Source organism: Carcharhinus amblyrhynchos, chromosome 1 (assembly GCF_965287045.1).
Source record: "Carcharhinus amblyrhynchos chromosome 1, sCarAmb.v2.hapA, whole genome shotgun sequence".
NCBI classification, from domain to species: domain Eukaryota; kingdom Metazoa; phylum Chordata; class Chondrichthyes; order Carcharhiniformes; family Carcharhinidae; genus Carcharhinus; species Carcharhinus amblyrhynchos.
In genome coordinates this window covers 22,347,431-22,367,389 of record NC_137324.1, presented here as the reverse complement: position 1 = coordinate 22,367,389, position 19,959 = coordinate 22,347,431, and the positions used below count along the sequence as shown (strand labels likewise).

The window sequence follows — 19,959 nt, the reverse complement described above, 5'->3', positions numbered from 1 at the left end:
GCCAGTTAGGCCAGCATTTATTACTCATCCCTAATTGCCCTTGAGAAGGTAATGGTGAGCCGCTGCCTTAAGCCACCATGATGTATCTGGTGTAGGTACACCCACAGTGTACCTACACCAGATACGAAGGACCAGTGACAGTGAAGGAACGGCAATATATTTCCAAGTCAGGATGATGTGTCTTAGAGAGAAACTTGCAAGTGGTGGTGTTCCTCTGCATTCATTGCCCTCGTTGTTCTAGGTGGTACAGGTTGCGAGTTTGTAAGGTACTGTTGAAGGGGCCTTTGTGATTTGCTGCAATGCATTTTGTACATGGTACACACTATTTTCACTGTCAGTGATGAAGGGAGTGAATGTTTATCGTGGTGGATGGGGTATCAGTCAAGGGGGTTGTCTTCTCTTGGACAGTGTCGAGCTTCTTGATTGTTGTTGGGAGCTGTGTTCATTCAAGCAAGCAGAGAGTATTCCATCACACACCTGACTTGTGCCTCATAGGCGGTAAACAGACATTAGGAAGTCAGGAGGTGAGTTACTTGCCACAGAATCCCCAGCTTCTGACCTGCTCTTGTATTCACAGTATTAAATGGCTGGTCAATCAGTTCTTGGTCAGAAGTAACCCACCCCAGGATGCTTATAGTGGGGGATTCAGCTATAGTAGTGCCATCAAATGTCAAGGAGCTCTCTTGGAGATAGTCATTGCCTGGCAGTTGTGTTGTGTGAATGATACTTGCTATTTAACAGCCCAGCTTTATTGTTGTTCAGATCATGCTGCATATGGAGAAGTCAATGCTTCAGTGTCTAAGGAGTTACATATGGAACTGAATTCTCTGCAATCATCAGTAAACATCCCCACTTCTGAAGTTATGATAAATGGAAAGCCACTGATGAAACAACTGAAGATGAAGCATTAGACACCATATTTAAGTTGGGGCTTAACCAGAGCATTATAAAGACTACTTTTGGCCTGAGTGCCTCCATGAAGTCCAAGATGCCCTCCATTTGCTAAGCACTATCTCAGTATGTTCTATCACCTTCACAGATCAATACACACCCACCCCAGAAGCTTCTACACACAATTTAAAACTTTACCATGAAGTCTATATTGCCTCTCCCTCTCTTGCTAACAAATGCATTCCCTCACACTTCCATATATTAAATTCATCTGCCACTTGCCTGCCTGTTCTGAGGATTTTCACAGCAACTTCATTGTTGTGTGAATGTAAGCCTATGTGTGACTAATAATAAATAAACTTTATAAACTTACTTATGTTCTGTTGGAAGTGCTTTAGGTCATCCTCATTGTTTGCAATTCCTCCAAATTTGCAATCATTGTAAATATGTAAAATTTTACTCTATATTCCAATATTCTCGTTTATATCATAGCAAAAACAGTAGTAGTTGAAGCACTGACCCTTGGGAAACTGCACGATCATCCTCCCGTCTAAAAAATAACAACTCTGCACAATGCACACTTGGCTGTTTTTCATCCAATTTGACATTGACATTTCTATTTCCTGAGCCTCAGTTTTATTAATCAGCCTTCTTTGTGTCACCTTAATAAACACTTTCTTAGAATCCATATAATGAACATGCCAATCTACCTATATCTTGTTGCAGGTAATTCATATCATCCTCACTGTTTGCCGCTGCTCTAAGTTTGGTATCATTTCAGATGCTGTAGGATTCCTAACTAGCATATAACTACAGATCCTCAATGTTTATGAAGAACATTTCCAATAAACTAGTTGGCTATTAACTACATACTAGAACAATCTCTTCTAACCCATGGAATATAATGTAAAATGCAGTCAAGTTGCAACTAAGTCACAAGCGGTTTCAATTACCGTAACTTGACAACTCCAGCTGGTGCGCCCAAAACAAATCTCACAAATATCCATACTGACCAATGCTGCATGTTCTCTCCATGTCTGCGTGGGTTTCCTCTGGATGCTCAGGTTTCCTCCCACAGTTGGAAAGATGTGCTGGTTAGGTGGATTGGCCATGCTAAATTTTCTTTGTATACCCAAACGGTGTAAGAACATAAGAACATAAGAAATAGGAGCAGGAGTAGGCCATCTGGCCCTTCGAGCCTGCCCCGCCATTCAATAAGATCATGGCTGATCTGTCGTGGCTCAGTTCCACTTTCCCGCCCTCTCCCCATAACCCTTAATCCCCTCTCTTATCAAAAACCCATCAACCCGCTTCTTAAAAATATTTAGCGAGGCAGCCTCCACCACTTCAACGGGCAGAGAATTCCAGAGATTCACCACCCTTTGAGTGAAGAAGTTCCTCCTCAACTCCGTTCTGAACCGCCCCCCCTTTATCTTGAGGCTGTGCCCCCTAGTCCTACTGTCTTTTTTGAGCGGGAAGAGTCTTTCCACCTCTATCCTATCCATCCCATTCATCATCTTATACGTCTCAATGAGATCTCCCCTCATTCTTCTAAACTCCAACGAGTACAAGCCCAGTCTATTCAGCCTCTCCTCATAGCTCAACCCCCTCAACTCCGGTATCAGCCTAGTAAACCTCCTTTTCACAGTAACTTCATTGCAGTGTTAATGTAAGCCTACTTGTGACTAATAAATGAAGTTTAAACTTTGCATAAAATGTAATTTTCTGTGCAAATTTGAGCAATGGCCAATTGTTGTTGTGACAGATCACTTACCCTGCACACATACCTCCTTTAGGTTTGACAGTGTGGAGAGAATGAGATAGTCTTGGTCTTCACATAGCTGACCATGTTCTGTCCGACCACTCATCCATTCGGTGCAGTTGTACACAGGTTATATGATTGCAGTTAATTTATTGACTTACTTTCCTCTACTACAGAAGAAACTTCTGTGAGAATTTGCTCTTGATTCAACACCGAGAATGACCTTAAACTTCTGCCTCCCGCAGTTCAGTCCAAGGATCCAGTGCAATAAGGTAAAAGGTCATTTTGTTTTGTACTTGGCTAAATTTGTAAATCCAAAATCCACCTTAACACCTTTGCTTATACAAAGACTCTTAAAGTTAGTAAAATGGAGTTTGGTGTTGAGGAACAGCCAGATCCCCTATCTACTGTCATTTGCAAAATAATAATTCTTCCTTTGTCAGTGGCAACAAATTAATTAAGAAAATCCTAAATATTTTCCCAATACATGAAGAACATAGAGAAAAGCATAGAGAAAAGCTAGGGCCCATCAGAGATGCACATGGTAACTTGGGGGTTGATTCAAAAGATGTGGCAATGAGAGAGTGCTTTTTTTTCAATGCTTTTTCTGTTTGATTCATTTGTGGGACATGGGCATTGCCAACATTTACTACCTATCCCTAGTTGAGAATCAACCGCACTGCTGTACCTCGAGTCACATGTAGGACCAAGTAAGGACAGCAGATTTCCTTTCCTAAAAAGGACATTAGTGAACTAGATGGGTTTTTCTGACAATCAGCAATGGTTTCATGGTCATCATGTTCTTAATTCCAGATTTTTAAAAAATCTGCCGTGGTGTGATTTGAACCCGGGTCCACAGAACAGTAGCTGAGTTTGTGGATCGCACTTTGTTTCTGTGTGAAATATTAGATGTAATGATCATAGTGGGGAGAGGAAGTGCTGGATGGATTGATTAGATTTATTATTGTCGCATGTATTAGCATACAGTGAAAAGTATTGTTTCTTGTGCGCTCTACAGACATACTGTTCATAGGGAAGGAAGGGAGAGAGTGCTGAATGTAGTGGTACAGTCACAGCTAGGACGTAGAGAAAGATCTACTTAATGTGAGATAAGTCCATTCAAAAGTCTGACAGCAGCAGGGAAGAAGTTGTTTTTGAATTGGTTGGTTTGTGATCTCAGACTTTGGTATATTTTTCCCGATGGAAAAAGGTGGAAGAGAGAATGTCTGGGGTGCATGGAGTCCTTTAATTATGCTGGTTGCTTTGCCAAAGCAAATTGGCATCCTTGAAGGTGGATAAATCACCAGGGCTGGATGAATCGTATTCCAGGCTGTTGAAGGAAGTCTGGGAGGAAATAGCGGATGCTTCAAGGATCATTTTCCAATCCTCACCAGATACAGTTGAGGTCCCAAAGGATTGGAGGTCTGCAAATGTTTTATCATTACTTGAAAAGGAGCAAGGGATAGGCCAGAAAACTAAATGCTGGTTAGTTTGACTTCATTGGTGGACAAATGATTGGAAACGTTTGAGAGGCAGTATAAACCATCACTTAGGATGGATGATCTGGGATAATCAGCCTGGAAGATTGCGTGTTACAAAATGATCAAATCTTTTGAACATGTAACAAGGAAGATTGATAAGTGCAGTGAATGCTCCATGGTTCTATAGTTGATGAAATTTAGCCTGAAAAGCAAGTATATTTTTAAACTGGATGTAAAATATGCCATGATATTTATTGAAAAGTAGAGAGCGCAGTTAGAAAGTTCCCGGAGGAAGTTCATAAGATGAATAACGTCGAGGAGAAGCTAGATAGCCCACGAGGGCAAAAGGAATAAAATTTGCTGAAAGGTTGAGATGAAGTAAGTGGGAGGGGGCTTGTATGGAGCATAAGTACTGGCATGGTGCAGTTGGGCTGAATGGCTGGTTCTTGTGCTGTCGATGCTGTGTGATTGTGTAAATGTGCTTTCAGTAACTCAAAGACAGGACCCCACCATTGACTGATTAGTATAAGGTTACTAACATTTACCATCTTAACTAGAAAGCAAAACTGCTAACATTTAAAAGCATCCTCAGGAAAGGATCTATCAGCCACCCTCGTAGGCTGCCTGAGCAAGATTACCAATTTAATCTTTTGTGCTGAATTGTTGACAACTTGGTCATGTGAATGATCTCCCAAGACTTACTTTTTTGGGGGTGAGACCATGTTTATTGCTGCATCGCCAGTGGACCGGCCAATGGCAACAGACATTGAATAGATTCTCTACATCATCGTTGGTTCCCGCTTTTCATTCCCTACAGCCAGTTCTTTTTAGGGCTTAAGGTGTTCCAGGACCTAAAGTGGTAGAAAACAGCATAACCGAGCCAAAAAGCTCATTGACAAAGATAACCTCATGCTGCTTTTCAGCTCACTCTGTTCCAATTAACACATTTTTTTATAAATTCTTTCTTGGGATCTGGGTGTTGCTTTCAAGGCCAGCATTTGTTGCCCATCCCTAATTGCCCTTGAATTGAGTGACTTGCTCGGCCATTGCAGAGGGCAGTTAAGAGTCAACCACATTACCCTGGATCTGGAGTCGTGTGCAGGCCAGGGTCAGATAAGAATGACAGATTTCCTAAAGGTCGTTAATAAACCAGATGGGTTTTTACAACAACGGCTGATATTTCATAGTCACCATTACTCAGACTAGCTTTCTATCCCAGATTTATTAATTGAATTCAAATTTGATCAGGACTATGTACCTAACCGGCACCTCTTTCAGACAGTGGGAGGAAACCCACACAGACACAGGGAAAATATGCAGATTTGCAGACTCCAACATTACAACATTGAAGGAGATATTGGATAGCACAGTAGTGCTGTCTCACAGCGCCAGGGACCCGGATTCAATTCTGGACTTTGGTGACTGTGTGTGTGTGTGTGTGGAGTTTATATCTGGGTTTCCTTTGGGTACGCCAGCTTCTTCCCACACTCCAAAGCTGTGCGCATTAGGTTGATTGGCTATGCTCAATTGCACCTTTGTGTCAGGGAGATTTGCAGGGTAAATACGTGGAGTTATGCGGTTGAGCCCGAGTGGAACTGTTGTCAGTGGGCCAAATGGCTGCTTCCTGCACTGTTGGGATTCTATGATCTGTACCATTTGCCATACCCATTCATATTTTCCTTCTGAAATATTCATCCACTTCCCTTCATTTACTTGGACTTTGTCCCACACAGGACTGGCAGAACTATGGACAGCAAGATTCCACTACCAATCCCAGTCCATCACAATCCCATTGGCTATTGAAGATCCTCCTCAAAAGTACTTCACCATTTCTTCTTTGGCCAACCTTGTCTTCTTCCATTCTGCTGCCAATCTTGCACTGTGCCCTGGAGATGAAATATGTGTTCTGTCAGCCTCACTCATCTCTTTGTTGTTGTCCTTGCGAATGTTTTGCTCCATTCAAACCTCCTCTGACCCTCCTCCATCTAATTCTATCACCTTCTATTTCTCTCTCTCTCTCTCATATACTTTTTCAGCTTCTATATAATACAATGTAACTTTCCTTAAAGACGTTTCTACTGTTTCCCTCAATTACTGCACATGCCACTGAGCACATGGGGCAGCACGGTAACACAGTGGTTAACACTGCTGCCTCACAGTGCCAGAGACCCTGGTTCAATTCCCGGCCTGGGTCACTATCTGTGCGAAGTCTGTACATTCTCCTCGTGTCTGCATGGGTTTCCTCCAGGTGCTCCAGTTTCCTCCCACAGTCTAAACGACGTGCTGGTTAGATGCATTGGCCATGCTAAATTCTCCCTCGGTGTACCCGAACAGGTGCCAGAGTGTGGCGACTAGGGGATTTTCACAGTAACTTCATTGCAGTGTTAGTGTAAACCTCCTTATGACTAATAAATAAGTTAAATGTTGCAGTGTGCTCCATATTCTGCTATGAATTCTGTAAGGACATTACATTGCGTTCCATTACATGGCAACAGCACGCAGCATTTTAAAATAAAAAAGAACTTCCCTTTGTTCTTTTGAATGTTATGCTCTCCATTCACCGATTCACCTGCCTGCTGGGAATTGTTTTTCCAGCTTTTCTTCATGAAAGCCCCTCAGAATTTTGAATGTTTGGACCCGATTTCCCCTTCAGCTTCTTTGTTCACCACCAGGTGGGGTACTTGGAGCAGTGAACCTTTCTAATTCAAAGTGGAGTTTAACCAGCTGTGAACACAGCACCAAAAAGCCACAGCGATTAGGGTCTCTCCCTTTCAAAAACTGAAGGATAACAATGGGAGTTCATTAAGCCCTTAATTTTGGAAACGCTGTGGGAGATGACGAACAGTCTTTATATCACTAATTAGCTGCTATGAGCGGTATAGAAACCGGATAGCAGCTGAGAGAATGCTTCCCCTCTCAGGCGAATCTAGAACGAGGGGACACAGCTTAAAACAAAAGGTTCTTCCATTTGAGACAGAGTTGAGAAGGATTTGTTCCAGGCAGAGGGTTGTGTTAGTCTTTGGAATTCTCATCCGCAGTGAGCAGTGGAGACTGGGTCATTGAATATTTTCAAGGCTGAGTTAAAAGGATCTTTAATCTATAAGGGAGTCAAAGGTTACGGAGACAGACAAAATAGAGTTAAGGTCGCAATTGGATTAGCCATGACCTTACTGAATGGCGGAGCAGGCTCGAGGAGCCGAATGGCCTACTCCTTTTATTTGAATGTTCAGAGACAGGTACAGGAGGAAGGGGAGAAATCAGGATATTGAATTCAATGATCAGCCATGGTCAAAATGAATGGCGGAGCAGCGGGAGGGGCCGAAAGCCCTATTCCTGCTTCTAGTTTCTGTGTTTCTATTCAGCCCACCTGGTCTTTGCTAATGGTTTTTGCTCCACTCAAACCTCCTATGACCCTCCTTCCTCTAATCCTAACATGTTTCCTCCTCTTTCTTTCTCCCCCATACTTTTTTAGTTTCTATATAATACAATGTAATTTTTCTTAAAGACATGCTGTTTTACTCTGCGACTGCAAGTTTCAGCACGTTCCATATTCTACCCATTCTTGAATTACAAATGTTTCTCCTGAGTTCATCATTGGATTTACGTAGAAACTTAGAAACATAGAAACTTAGAAACATAGAAACTAGCAGGAGTAGGCCATTCAGCCCTTTGATCATGGCTGATCATCAAATTCAATATCCTGATTTCCATTCTCCCCCATTCCGTTAGCCCAAAGTGCTATATCTAATTTCTGCTTGAAATCTCAATATTTTGACTTCAACTACATTCTGTATTCCAGATTCACCACTCTCTGGGCAAGAAATTTCTCCTCACCTCAGCCCTCTGGCCAGAAGTGATTTATTTCTTCATTCCAGTGGGGTTTAGCATAGCTCCCCACTGGCGGGATGCTGGCGGCCTGACCCTGCTGGAGTGACGGAAGGGCCTCAAAGGGTTGGAGGTGATGGGGAGGTGCCCCCTGGGCATTGCCAGCTATGGCCCCCTTTCAAATTGGAAAGTGACAGTGAGGGAGGGGGGCAGGTTTAGGACCGCTGGTGTGTGGGGTGAGAGGGAGGGGATCGAGGTGGGCTGGGGGTTTGGGCTAGCCCAGGGGCATTGGTTGTTGTACAGCCAGCGATGCGGGGTCATGGACTGGCCAGCAATCGAGCTTGGCACTCTGCTGCCAGCCTGTCCAGCAGGAATAGGCCCCACCCACTGATCTTCTGCGAGATTCACGCTAGCTCAGTCTGCAGTGCGCAGAATGTGGGAAATTTACTTTGGAAATCCAGCTGAAACTCCAGCGTGATTTCCTCCAGTTTTTTTACACAAATTTGACACTTAGAACTTTTTTGGGAGAATCCCACTCAATGTTTTTCCTAACTGAGTGTTTTCCTCCTTTGAAGGCCATTCGCCTGTCAGCACAGGATCTCACTGGCTCCTGCATCTCTGCTGCTAAGGAGGAGCTGGGCAATCTCCCAAGCTCCATCGACTGTTTTGTTGGATGGCACTGGGAGACTGGAATGGGGATTCAGTGATAAAGATATGTATAAGATAATGAAAGGGATGGATAAGGTAGAAGTAGAGAGATTCTTCCCGCTTAGAAAGGATAGCAGAACTAGAGGGCACAGCCTCAAGGTAAGGGGGGGGACAGGTTAGAGTTGAGGAGGAACTTCTTCACCCAAAGGGCGGTGAATCTCTGGAATTCTCTGCCCGTTGAAGTGGTGAAGGCTACCTTGCTAAATATATTTAAGTCACGGGTAGATAGGTTTTTGATAGGCAAGGGAATTAAGGGTTATGAGGAGAGAGCAGGAAAGTGGAACTGATCCACTTCAGATCAGCCATGATCTTATTGAATGGCGGAGCAGGCTCGAAGGGCTAGATGGCCTACTCCTGCTCCTATTTCTTACGTTCTTATAAACCTCTCTTTCCCTCTCCCTTTCCAGAGAAAGATCACAGACTTTGTCCAGTGCTGCTGTGGGTGGGAAGTGACTGGAGTGGGAGATCAGGCCTATCCCTTGCTGCTCCCTGGTCCAGTAACTCTGTGCTGATGAATTAATATGGCCTAGTGATAATATCCCTAGACTATTAATCCAGAAACTCAACTAATGTTCTGGGGACCCAGGTTTGGATCCCACACAGCAGATGATGGAATTTGAATTCAGTAAAAAAAAATCTGGAATTAAGAATTTACTGATGACCATGAAACCATTGTCGATTGTTGGAAAACCCCACTTGGTTCACTGATGTCCTTTAGGGAAGGAAATCCGCTGTCCTTACCAGGCCTGGCCTAGCAATGTGGCTGACTCTCAACTACCCTTGGGCAACTAGGGATGGGTAATAAATGCTGGTCAGCCAGAAACGCCCATGACGCACAAATATAAAGACAAAGTTTCTATCCAACAGGTGTGCAGTGACAAATATTCCATCTTTTATCTTCCTGTTGTATTCTGCCCAGGTCTGTGCTGACGGCTATGAAGTGAGCAACCTGATCTCTGCGGACCCTGTGAAAAGAAAGTGCGGATTCCGTGCTGAATACTTCATCAAACCCCCTGTACACGTTACCATTTCATTCCCATTTAACGTGGAACTGTGCAGGATTGACATAGATGTCTCAGCTAGCTTGCAAAACTCGATGGGATTGGATATTTACACATGTACCACAAGTAGTAAGAATGTGATGTGGAATGAGAATTCCACTCAAAACTCTCAGCTGACAGGCCCAGCCCTTTCAGATAATGAAGTGTTTACATTGGTTGGGAAAGCCACACTGAAAAACCAAAATAAAGTATCCTTCAGGCACAAAGCCTTTAAGGCCAGGCCTCCCTTTAACGAGTCTAATGAACAATCTGCTGTCGCTGACAGTACTTTAGTGCAGGATTTGTGGAATAAGGGACATTTTTCTCTGACAAATATAAATCACCTCAGGATCTGCATTACTTATGTGTCAGGTGGCAGTTTGCCTTGCTTAAGGAGGGTTGCCATCTGGGGCCAGCCATCGAGGTCGTCCCCTCGTACGGTTATAGAAAGCATCTACAGAGTTTATCAGAAACACAAAGCTGGGCAATCGACTCCAGTTATCAACCAGGGAACTGTTTCTGCTGCACCATCTGATGGTACAGGGAGCCTACAGCCAGTTGTTAATGGATCTCCAATGACTAATGGCAATGTTCCAGAAGAATTTCTAGATCCCATCACTTCGGAGATCATGGTCCTCCCTATGTTACTTCCCTGTGGCAAAGTTATTGATCAGAGTACTCTGGACAAGTACAGTCGGTGCGAAGCCACGTGGGGCAGGGTGCCCAATGATCCCTTCACAAACGTTCCCTTCAGCCAGCATTCCAAACCAGTCCCTCACTCGACGCTTAAAACAAGGCTGGACTACTTCCTGCTCCATAACGCGACACCAGATCGCGCCGTCGTGGGGAGAACTCACATTGGGTTTGTTGCCTCGTCTGCAGTGAAGAGAAAATCAGACTCCACACGTGACACAATCACCAGTCCTGTCCAGGAGGGAATGACTGCTGGCAGTAGTGGGAGCTCCACTGCTGCTGTATCCGATTGTGGGGAAAAGAGATTCAAAACAGATACGAAAGAGCAGCAAGAGCCTGGGCAAGATTCGGGTATAACCATCTTTCAATTCCTCCTTTATGTCAGTTATTATCTTTTCCTGAAAATATTGATTTTAATCACCAGCAGTTTGTTAGATTTTAAGAAGGCAAAAGATTAAGACCTATTCTCTTAAACTCCCATACTTACCTCAACACTCAGTGTTTCACTATCTGCTGCTAGCACTCTGTGCTGGTTGTACTTTAGGCCTAGCTTGTGTGCCTTCCTGCTTCAAGAACTAAATTTAACCTGTTTACTTAATTAGGGTTGGCACAGTGGCACAATTGTTAGCACTGCTGCCTCACAGTGCCAGGCACCTAGGTTCAGTTCCAGCCTTGTCTGTGTGAAGTTTGCACATTCTCCCTGTGCCTGTGTGGGTTTCTTCCGGGTGCTCAGATTTCCTCCCACAATCCAAAGATGCGTGGGTTAGGTTGATTGACCCTAGTGTCAGGGGATTAGCAGGGTAAATATGTCGGGTTATGGGAATAGGTGGGATTGTAGTCGATGCAGACTCGATGGGCTGAATGGCCGCCTCCTCTGTAGGATTCTATGATTCTAGCTGCCCCTTTGAGCTACAGCATCAGGAGAGCTTGATAAGCCTGAAAGAAACTTAAATGTCAACCCTTGAAATACCAGCAGTTTGTTAGATTTTAAGAAATCGAAAGCAAAAAATTAAGATTTATTCTCTTAAGCTCCCAGGCTTGCTTCAACTCTGTATTCCACCCTCTACAGATTGTTAGGTGAATGAGGCACAGATCTGATAAATGGAGTATAATGTGCAAGAACATGAGGTTGTCCATTTTGGCAAGACAAATAACCGAGGCATGTTATCAAAGTGGTGACAGATTGCAGCACTCTGAGATGCAGAGGGTTTTGTGTGTCCTTGTGCATGAATTTCAAAAAGATGCAGCAACTGATTTGGAAAGCTAATAGAAGGTCACAATTTATTGTGAGGGAAATTGAGGGCAAGAGTGGGGAGGTTATGCTTCAGTTGTACAGGGGCATTGGTAGGACCACATCTGGAGTATTGGTCTCCTTATTTAAGGAAAGATGTCAATGCATTAGAAGCAGTTCAGAAAAGGTTTACTAAACTAATACACAGAATGGACAGTTGTCTTGTAAGGAAAATTTGGATAAGCTCGTTTTGTATCTGCTGAACCTTAGAAGAGCAAAAGGCAACTTGATTGAATCATATAAGATCCTGAGGAATGTTGACAGGGAGGATGTGAAGAAGATGTTTCCTCTTGTGGGAGAATTTAGGTATCACTGTTTGAAAATAAGGGGTTGCTCATTTATGACATCGAGGAGGAAAAGTTTTCTCGTTTAGTCTGAGAGATTTTGGAATTACAGCAATGTCTTGAATATCTGGAATGTAGAGGTAAATCGATTATTGGTTAGTAAGATGGCAAAAGATTATTGTGCATAGGCAGGAATGTGAAACTGAGGTTAAAATAAGATCAGCCACGATCTAATTGATTGGTGGAGCTGGTTCATAGGTCGAATGCCCTACTCCTGCTCCTTGTCCAGATGCTGTCACCTCTGCTCCTGGCTAAGTCAGTATTAAAGTGCATCAGTATTTGGTAATATTGCCTTCAGGGGCTAAAGTGTCACACCTGTTATACATGTAAAATTATCATTTTAAAAAAAAGAGAAAGAAAGCTAATCATTTAAGGCTGTGTTCTGAATGTTAGCCAGAATTTAAAAGCAGATACACTTGTGGAACCTTAGAATGATACAACACAGAAGAAGGCCATTCAGTCCATTGTGCCATCAGGCAGCAATCGGGAATGCTAAACGGGCTGCACTGCTGTGTACCAGTGCAGGTTCCTTTAGCTTGCACATATGCATGGCTGTGCAGCAGTTTTAAAGTGATTGTGGAATGCATAAAATGGACAAATGGAAAGTGGAAGGACCATTTCGTAATCCCACGTTCCCTTCTCCTCTTCCCCCACCTTCCCCCGCCACCCCTCACCCGTAATGTAACTTTGTACATTCCGCATCTTCAAGTACCTTTTCAGCTTCCCTTTTGAAATTATGTATGGAATCAGCTTCCACCACCTTTTTCGTTACACTGTACTGACTGAAATATAAATTTGTCTCATCTCCCCTCTATTCTTCAGCTGGCGATTATAAATTTATAACCTCTGATTATGGACCCACCCACCACAGGATATAGGTTTTCCAAACCTACTCTGTCAAACTCTCTGATCATCCTGAAAACCTCAATTAAATCACCTTATTCCAATACACATTAGGCTGACAATTTTTCTGTTCATTCATGGACATCACTGGAATGTCAGCATTTATTACCCATTCCTAATTGCCCTTGAGTACGTTTTAAGAAGTGGGGTTTTACAAAGTGATTATGTTCTGGGATTGTCTGTCTAATTCCAGGTAAATGAAGTGGCTCATGTGATCTGCATTGAATTCTGGGGATCTTCACAGTAACTTCATGGTTAATGTAAGCCTACTTGTGATGCTAATAAACCTAAACTTTGATGGCTAGGTTATAATGGGATCAGAGAGGCCAGGAAGAGACTTCAGGGAGCAAAATGTGAAGAAAGGTGAGAGCAACTGTGCTAACTGGACTTTCAAACTCTGAGATTTCAGACAGAAAGAGAGAGGGGGAGGATTCGCCGAGAGACAAAGAACTGCAGCTAATGTGGTCAGCAGCAAGCAGATGGTGTCCCTGCTGCAATCTAGGATCCAAGCAGAAATGCAGAAGGAAAGACAGTCTCTGGAAAAAGAGACATATCCCTAGGCTATCTAAAGTTCGCCTTCATGTGGTTGGATTTGTAGTCATGATGTGGAGATGTCGGCATTTAAACCTGGTGTTGTCAGACTTCTTATTGGATTTGTATGCATTGTTGAAGTGAGCCCCTCTGCTGTTATTCAGTTTAGGACTTTTCCAAAACCTGCCATGATCTCTGTAGAATTCAGTAACTTTAAAAAGAAATTCAAACTTCCAGTTAAAAAGTTTAAAGGATGATCCCAGATTTCACGTTTTAGACTTTTTTTTACTGCAACAAAAGACTAAAAGTGCCATTAACTGAACCTGATCACAATGTGGAGATGATGGCGTTGGACTGGTGTGGAGCACAGTAAGAAGTTTCACAACACCAGGTTAAAGTCCCAACAGGTTTATTTGGAATCACGAGCTTTCAAAGAACAAAGAACAGTACAGGAAACAGGCCCTTCAGCCCTCCAAGCCTGTGCTGCTCATTGGTCCAACTAGACCATTTGTTTGTATCCCTCCATTCCCAGCCTGTTCATGTGGCTGTCCAGATAAGTCTTAAATGATCCCAGCGTGTCCGTCTCCACCACCCTGCTTGACAGTGCATTCCAGGCCCCACCACCCTCTGTGTAAAATACGTCCTTCTGATGTCTGAGTTAAACCTCACCCCCTTTTTGGAGCTCTGCTCCTTCATCAGGTGAGTGGAGAGATACGTACCGAAAGCTCGTGATTCCAAATAAACCTGTTGGACTTTAACCTGCTGCTGTGAGACTTCTTACTGTGAACATTATCACGGAACTGTTATAGTGACATTCGGTCCACCATGTCTGCGTCATTGGCTAGCTGAATGAACCTAAATCCTTGTACCATTCCCCTACTTTCTCCTACCACCTTGCAAATTCTTCCTTTGAAGGTAGTAGTTTAATTTCCTTTTGAAGGCCTCAATTGAACCACCACCATCTCAGGCAGTGCATTCCAAATTTTAATCACTTAATGCATGAAAATGTTTTTCTTCGTGTCGCTATTACTACATTTGCCGATTACTTTAAAATTTGTGTGCCCTAATCAATATTGGTAGGATATTCAGTGATCGTTGACCTTCAAGGAGATTCTCTCTTTGAAAACAGTCATTGCCTGACATTTGAGGTGTGAATGTCACTTGTTTATAAATGATTTGTTTTTTGATTGTATTTAAAGGTATGGTTTCCCATGAGCAGCGGTTATCGCAAAGTTTAGACAGCGCCTTGGCTTCTGCCTTGAGTACTCTTCCATCGTTCACTGCCAGGCAAAGACCAGACGAGCAACAGCCAGAGGTTGGCAGCGTCTCTGACTATACGCAAGGTACTGTGTGTAGCTGGTGGCTCGGAGCTAGTTTGTAATTCTGTAACAATAACATCACAAGCCTATAGCACCTTTCAGTGCAGCAATCCAATGTGGCCAGAAAGGGTGTGTTGCAAAATTGGAGTTTTCCTCTTTTGGAGAGAGACCAAATCAAGGCCCCATCAATAAGTTAAGGTGGTGACAGAATTCGGGGAAGGGCAGCAAATGTCCTGTCCAAAATTCCCCCTTCAGATAGTACCAGTCGTCATGATTTGATTTATTACAGTGAAAAGTATTGTTTCTTGCGTGCTATACAGACAAAACACACCCTTCATAGAGAAGGAAATGAGAGAGTGCCGAATGCATGAGTTAGAATGAAGTTTCAGAAGCGTAGAACGAGAATAAAAGAATTCAGAGGTACGCTGGACACAGCTTGCGAGACAATCACCTCACTCCAGCACCACCTTGAAAAATAGCCTTGTCATTTACTTGTGGAAACCTGTCCACAAATCGGCTTCTGCATTTTCCAGCAAAGCGATAAGCGACCACACTTCAAAAGTACTTATTTAATTGTAGGACTTTGATTGTCCTGAGGGTTTGGTGAAAAAAAAATGAATGGAAGTTCAGCCTAGTCTAGCTGTTCACCAGATAAACAGATGGACTATTACAGAATATTTTTCAGTGATTTTTAAAGTTGTAGTTAAGTGAGACCAATAGACCCCTAGCAAGGAACATCAGAGCAAGACAGGAAGGCAGCAGAAAGACAAAAGAAGGCTGGGAAAATCACAATGGCAGGTGTGAAGACTTTGTCTGCGATGTTCTTTTTTATGTCTCCATTAAAAATCAATTGCCCCAATTCCTTTGGATAAAGTGGTCTGCTGTTTAGCGGCTTGTCAACAATTAGAATTTGAAGGGTAATTTTTAAAGGAGAAATTTGCCATCACTCTGAGTCGTAGATGTACTTAAGGAAAAATTGATCGCTCTAAATTATGAACTGTGTTCTGACTATTGGAATGACTAACAGAGTAAAGATTGTGTTCTGCAGCGTTAAACTGGGAATCGATTTCCTTTCAGTAGAATAGCCAGCAGTAAATATTTCTGTTGGAACTTACTGTCGCGTTTTATAAACACTTTCCAAACTTCTTGAAATGTCTTCCTGCTGAACTAGCCTCACTATTGCTCAGTCATCTAGTTGGTAGTTCATATCAGTACTGAAGAGGCAATTTTTAGTTTGGGGAAGATTCATAAGAACATAAGAAATAGGAGCAGGAGTAGGCCATCTAGCCCTTCGAGCCTGCCCCGCCATTCAATAAGATCATGGCTGATCTGTTGCTGCTCAGTTCCACTTTCCCGCTTTCTCCCCATAACCCTTAATCCCCTCTCTTATCAAAAACCCATCAACCCGCGTCTTAAAAATATTTAGCGAGGCAGCCTCCACCACTTCAACGGGCAGAGAATTCCAGAGATTCACCACCCTTTTGAGTGAAGAAGTTCCTCCTCAACTCCGTTCTAAACCGCCCCCCTTTTATCTTGAGGCTGTGCCCCCTAGTCCTACTGATTCAATTTGTACACGTAAGGTAATTAAAATTTGGACCTTAGAAATTGCCAGAACAGCTCAAATAATGGTGGTTAAAGGGTTCCACCTGTACTAAAAGAGGTCAAGATTAGGAGTGTGAAAACCATAAAAATGGCAGGTAGTCTTCATTAAGCTGGGGAACTGCAAATAATATGTCTGAGGAGAATTGTCCTTACTTACTCATCCAGATCTCAAGGTCAAAAGGTTTGATTTTGAAGCTATAAGTTAATTAATCTAAAAATCAATCAGATATCTCAACCAACCACTTTTGCCACAGAATTGGCAGGGTAGAGCCTTGGTTGGAATTCTGGAAGTTATGGGATTTTTCCTCTGGGTTTGGAGCTGAAAGTACCCAGGTTGGTGGATGTAAGCCCATTGTTCAGCAGGCAAGGAAAGGAGGAGTCTGCTAAGAACTGAAAAGCAGCTGTAAACCAGGATCAAAAGGATTATCAGAAAATGGAAGTATTTCTGAGGTGGAGGCACTAAACAATTACCAGAGAGAATACAGTGAACCTAAGTTTGAACTGAGAAATCCACAGTCCTGAGGCTTGAAGAAATGTTGGAGGATCACTTGGTGAAAGTTAAGGGAAAGATCCCCTTGACATCTTGTAACCTTGGAGAACAGCTGGAACACTGATGAGAAGTTAAAGTGAATTCCTGAGAGCTGTGGCATTTTGTTTTGGACTAAGAAATGAAAAAGAACCTTCTAGCGCCTGAAACCTAACAAAGGCTTTCTGGGGCTTTGGAAGGAGGGGAACAGGAGAGGTTCAGCTGAGAATTTTAGTCTAAAGTGCACATCATTGTGTTTTATAACGTTTTTTGATGTATTTGCCTAATACAATGTTTATTTAATAGTGGTTGCTTTGTTTTTTTAATAGTTAAATTTATTAGTCTTAAACCATAGAATCTCATGGCGTAATTTCTTTCAGTTGATCACTGGGTATTTGAATTTCTCTAAATGTTAACAGTGCTTCCTGGTATCATCACATTTTAGAAAGATATCACTGCTGATTGCAATTGGCTTTATCATAGAGACACCAGTATGGAACAGGAAAGGAATAGCATATTCTTAAATTGTGTGTGGTGCAACATAATCTTCAAAGTGCTTTTGAAAATAATGTTGTTGCCTCTTTCTCTGCAGAGCGGAATCCATCCAGTTCCAATGAAGCATGCAGCTCCTGCAACAAAGCCCTCTCCGCATACTCGGAGAACATCCTTGTGTACAGAATGCTGTGTGGGCACCTAATCTGCAGGCCCTGCCTATCAGAGAGGCGGCAATCTTCAGCACTCTCCTGTTTGAAATGCAACAGGACAATCACCACCAGTGATGTGGTGCGAGTTCATCTTTAGACTCCGGACACTTTGAAGCTGCACTGAGTGCAACTCTTCAATGCAGTTGGTTTAATAAAGAACTTAATCTGCCTTTCACTAGAACTGGCAAAATCAAAGAGCAGGAAAGGGCAGTTAAACGTAACCCTTCCAGATATTTGAAAGGGATTATTTATTATGTTGATATGTGGGAGCAGATTTCAATTGCTGTGTTGGCTGGGAGCACATTTGAGAATTCATCAGTGCTCTGTCATAATGGTGCTGGTTTCACCAAGTTCAGCTTGGTTCCTGGCTGGGTTTAACAATACAAAAGCATCTCTCCTCAGAAGAGTAAAAACCCCAAACAATAAGGAGGAATTAAAAGGCTGTAAATTGTTAAAATGTAAAATCCAACTATTGTCTTAGTGCTCTGAGGTTGAGGTTTAGAGCTCTGATGAAGGGTCATCCAGAATCGAGGCTGGCTCTATTCTCTCCCTATAGACCTGCTGTGATTATCCAACGTTTTCTGTTTTTTTAGTACTTTTATATTCTGACGGCCTATCAGTATTCAGAGCTGCCTCGGGCCTGTATGTCCACTTGATGGTTCATTGATTCAGTTAATCACTGACCCCATTCAAAACCTGCATTCTCCAGCCACGAGATAAATCCATGATGTTCCATGGTTGTTCTGGGTACTGTGGGCTGAAGTTTCTATTTTAAGGATTGTTTCTCCCTTTCTCTAATGGAACTTAAAAGCAAAAGCTATTTATTTATAAGTTCCAATTAAGTAAATGAAACAGTTTTCATGAACTGGTGACACTAAATTGAGGGAGATGTATTATGGTACATTGCCTTCCACCCACTTTGTACTTTTGAGGGATATGAGGGTTTATTTTTGCGAAATAAATAATGTCTGACTAAATATATTAGTGACAATTGATTTGTTGCTAGCTTAATATGGAGCCTGATATTAATAAGAGCAGTTGTGTTCACCAATGTTTTGTTACGGTTCTTGCAAATAAATGCCTGAGCTTTCTCAATACAATCTTTATTTTTGCACAAGACTTGTTATGAGACATTTTTTTATTACTGTTGCAAATTGCCTGAAAGGGCAGGGAATAAAATGTTCAGCATTAAATCTATATTTGAAAGTTATTAATATTATTAGCATCTGTGGAATACTGATTTTATCAAGATGAGACTTGGGTGTAGAATCAAAACCCATAGGGCAGGACAGCACCAGGACTGAGAAGGTGATGTATCAAAGGTACTGGTGATTAGAAAATTTGGCTTTTACAAGCCTGCAGATTGACGGGAGATGTGTGGACTGAAGGAGGTAAGAAATTTCACACTTCTTTCAGATCTTGGAAAGGGGGTAAACACGACGTAGAAAATAGAAGCAGGAGTAAGCCATTTGGCTCTTTGAGCCAGTACAATAGGTTGCATTTCAAGACAGGGTCGTAAGGAGGAGATTTTTTTTAAAACTTTCCGTAAACAGGAGGAATAAAATAGTAAAATTTAATGCAACACAAGCATTTCAACTTTAATTAAAGCAAAGAGGAACTCGAAAGTCTGATTGTGGGAGGTTAGAGATGGGGTATTGGACAACAAGGTTTTTTTTATATTTTAGTCTTGGAATGTGAGAATAGCACTTACTGCCTGTTCCTGGTTGCGTTGAGAAGGTGGTGGTGGTGGAGAACTGATGCCATCAGTCTAGTTTTGGTATGCTCACAGTGGTGTTAAGTAGGGAGTACCAGAATGTTGATTCAGGGATGACAGAGGAACAATGACACACTTGCAAGTTCATCTGGTTTCTGAATTGGAGGTGATGGTGTTCCAATCACCTGCTACCCTTATACTTTTAGATCTTGGAGGTTTTGCTGAAGAAACCTTTACAGGTTGCAGGACATTCTTGTAGATTTGATTTGAGTTGATGTATTATTGCGACATGTATTGGGGTACAGTGAAAAGTATTGTTTGTGTTTTTCATAAACAAAACATACCGTTCATTGAACACATAGGGGAGAAGGAGAGGATGCAGAATATAGTGTCACAGTGACAGGGTGTGGAGAAAAATCAGCGATAGCTCAGTGGTATTATCACTAGACTGTTAATTCAGAAATTCAGCTAATGTTCTGGAGACCCAGGTTCGAATCCCGCCACAGCAGATGGTGGTATTCCAATTCAATAAAAAAAATCAGGAGTTAGGAATCTATCAATGACAATAGTTACATAACATAAGAAATAGGAGCAGGAGTAGGCCATCTAGCCCTTCGAGCCTGCC

At 42.5% G+C, this 19,959-nt stretch overlaps 1 protein-coding gene across 1 annotated transcript in view; it reads left to right on the top strand.

Annotated features, from left to right (window-relative positions):
- ubox5 (U-box domain containing 5) overlaps positions 1 to 18,789 on the top strand; it is a 29,819-nt gene extending 11,030 nt beyond the window's left edge. Inside the window, exons 2-5 of the mRNA XM_080196863.1 lie at positions 2,830 to 2,925; positions 9,587 to 10,751; positions 14,669 to 14,812; positions 17,509 to 18,789. Coding sequence (XP_080052989.1) covers positions 2,872 to 2,925; positions 9,587 to 10,751; positions 14,669 to 14,812; positions 17,509 to 17,717 — 1,572 coding nt within the window. The 5' untranslated portion in view covers positions 2,830 to 2,871 and the 3' untranslated portion in view covers positions 17,718 to 18,789. The remainder of the gene's footprint in view (positions 1 to 2,829; positions 2,926 to 9,586; positions 10,752 to 14,668; positions 14,813 to 17,508) is intronic.
- The last annotated feature ends 1,170 nt before the right edge of the window (positions 18,790 to 19,959 follow it).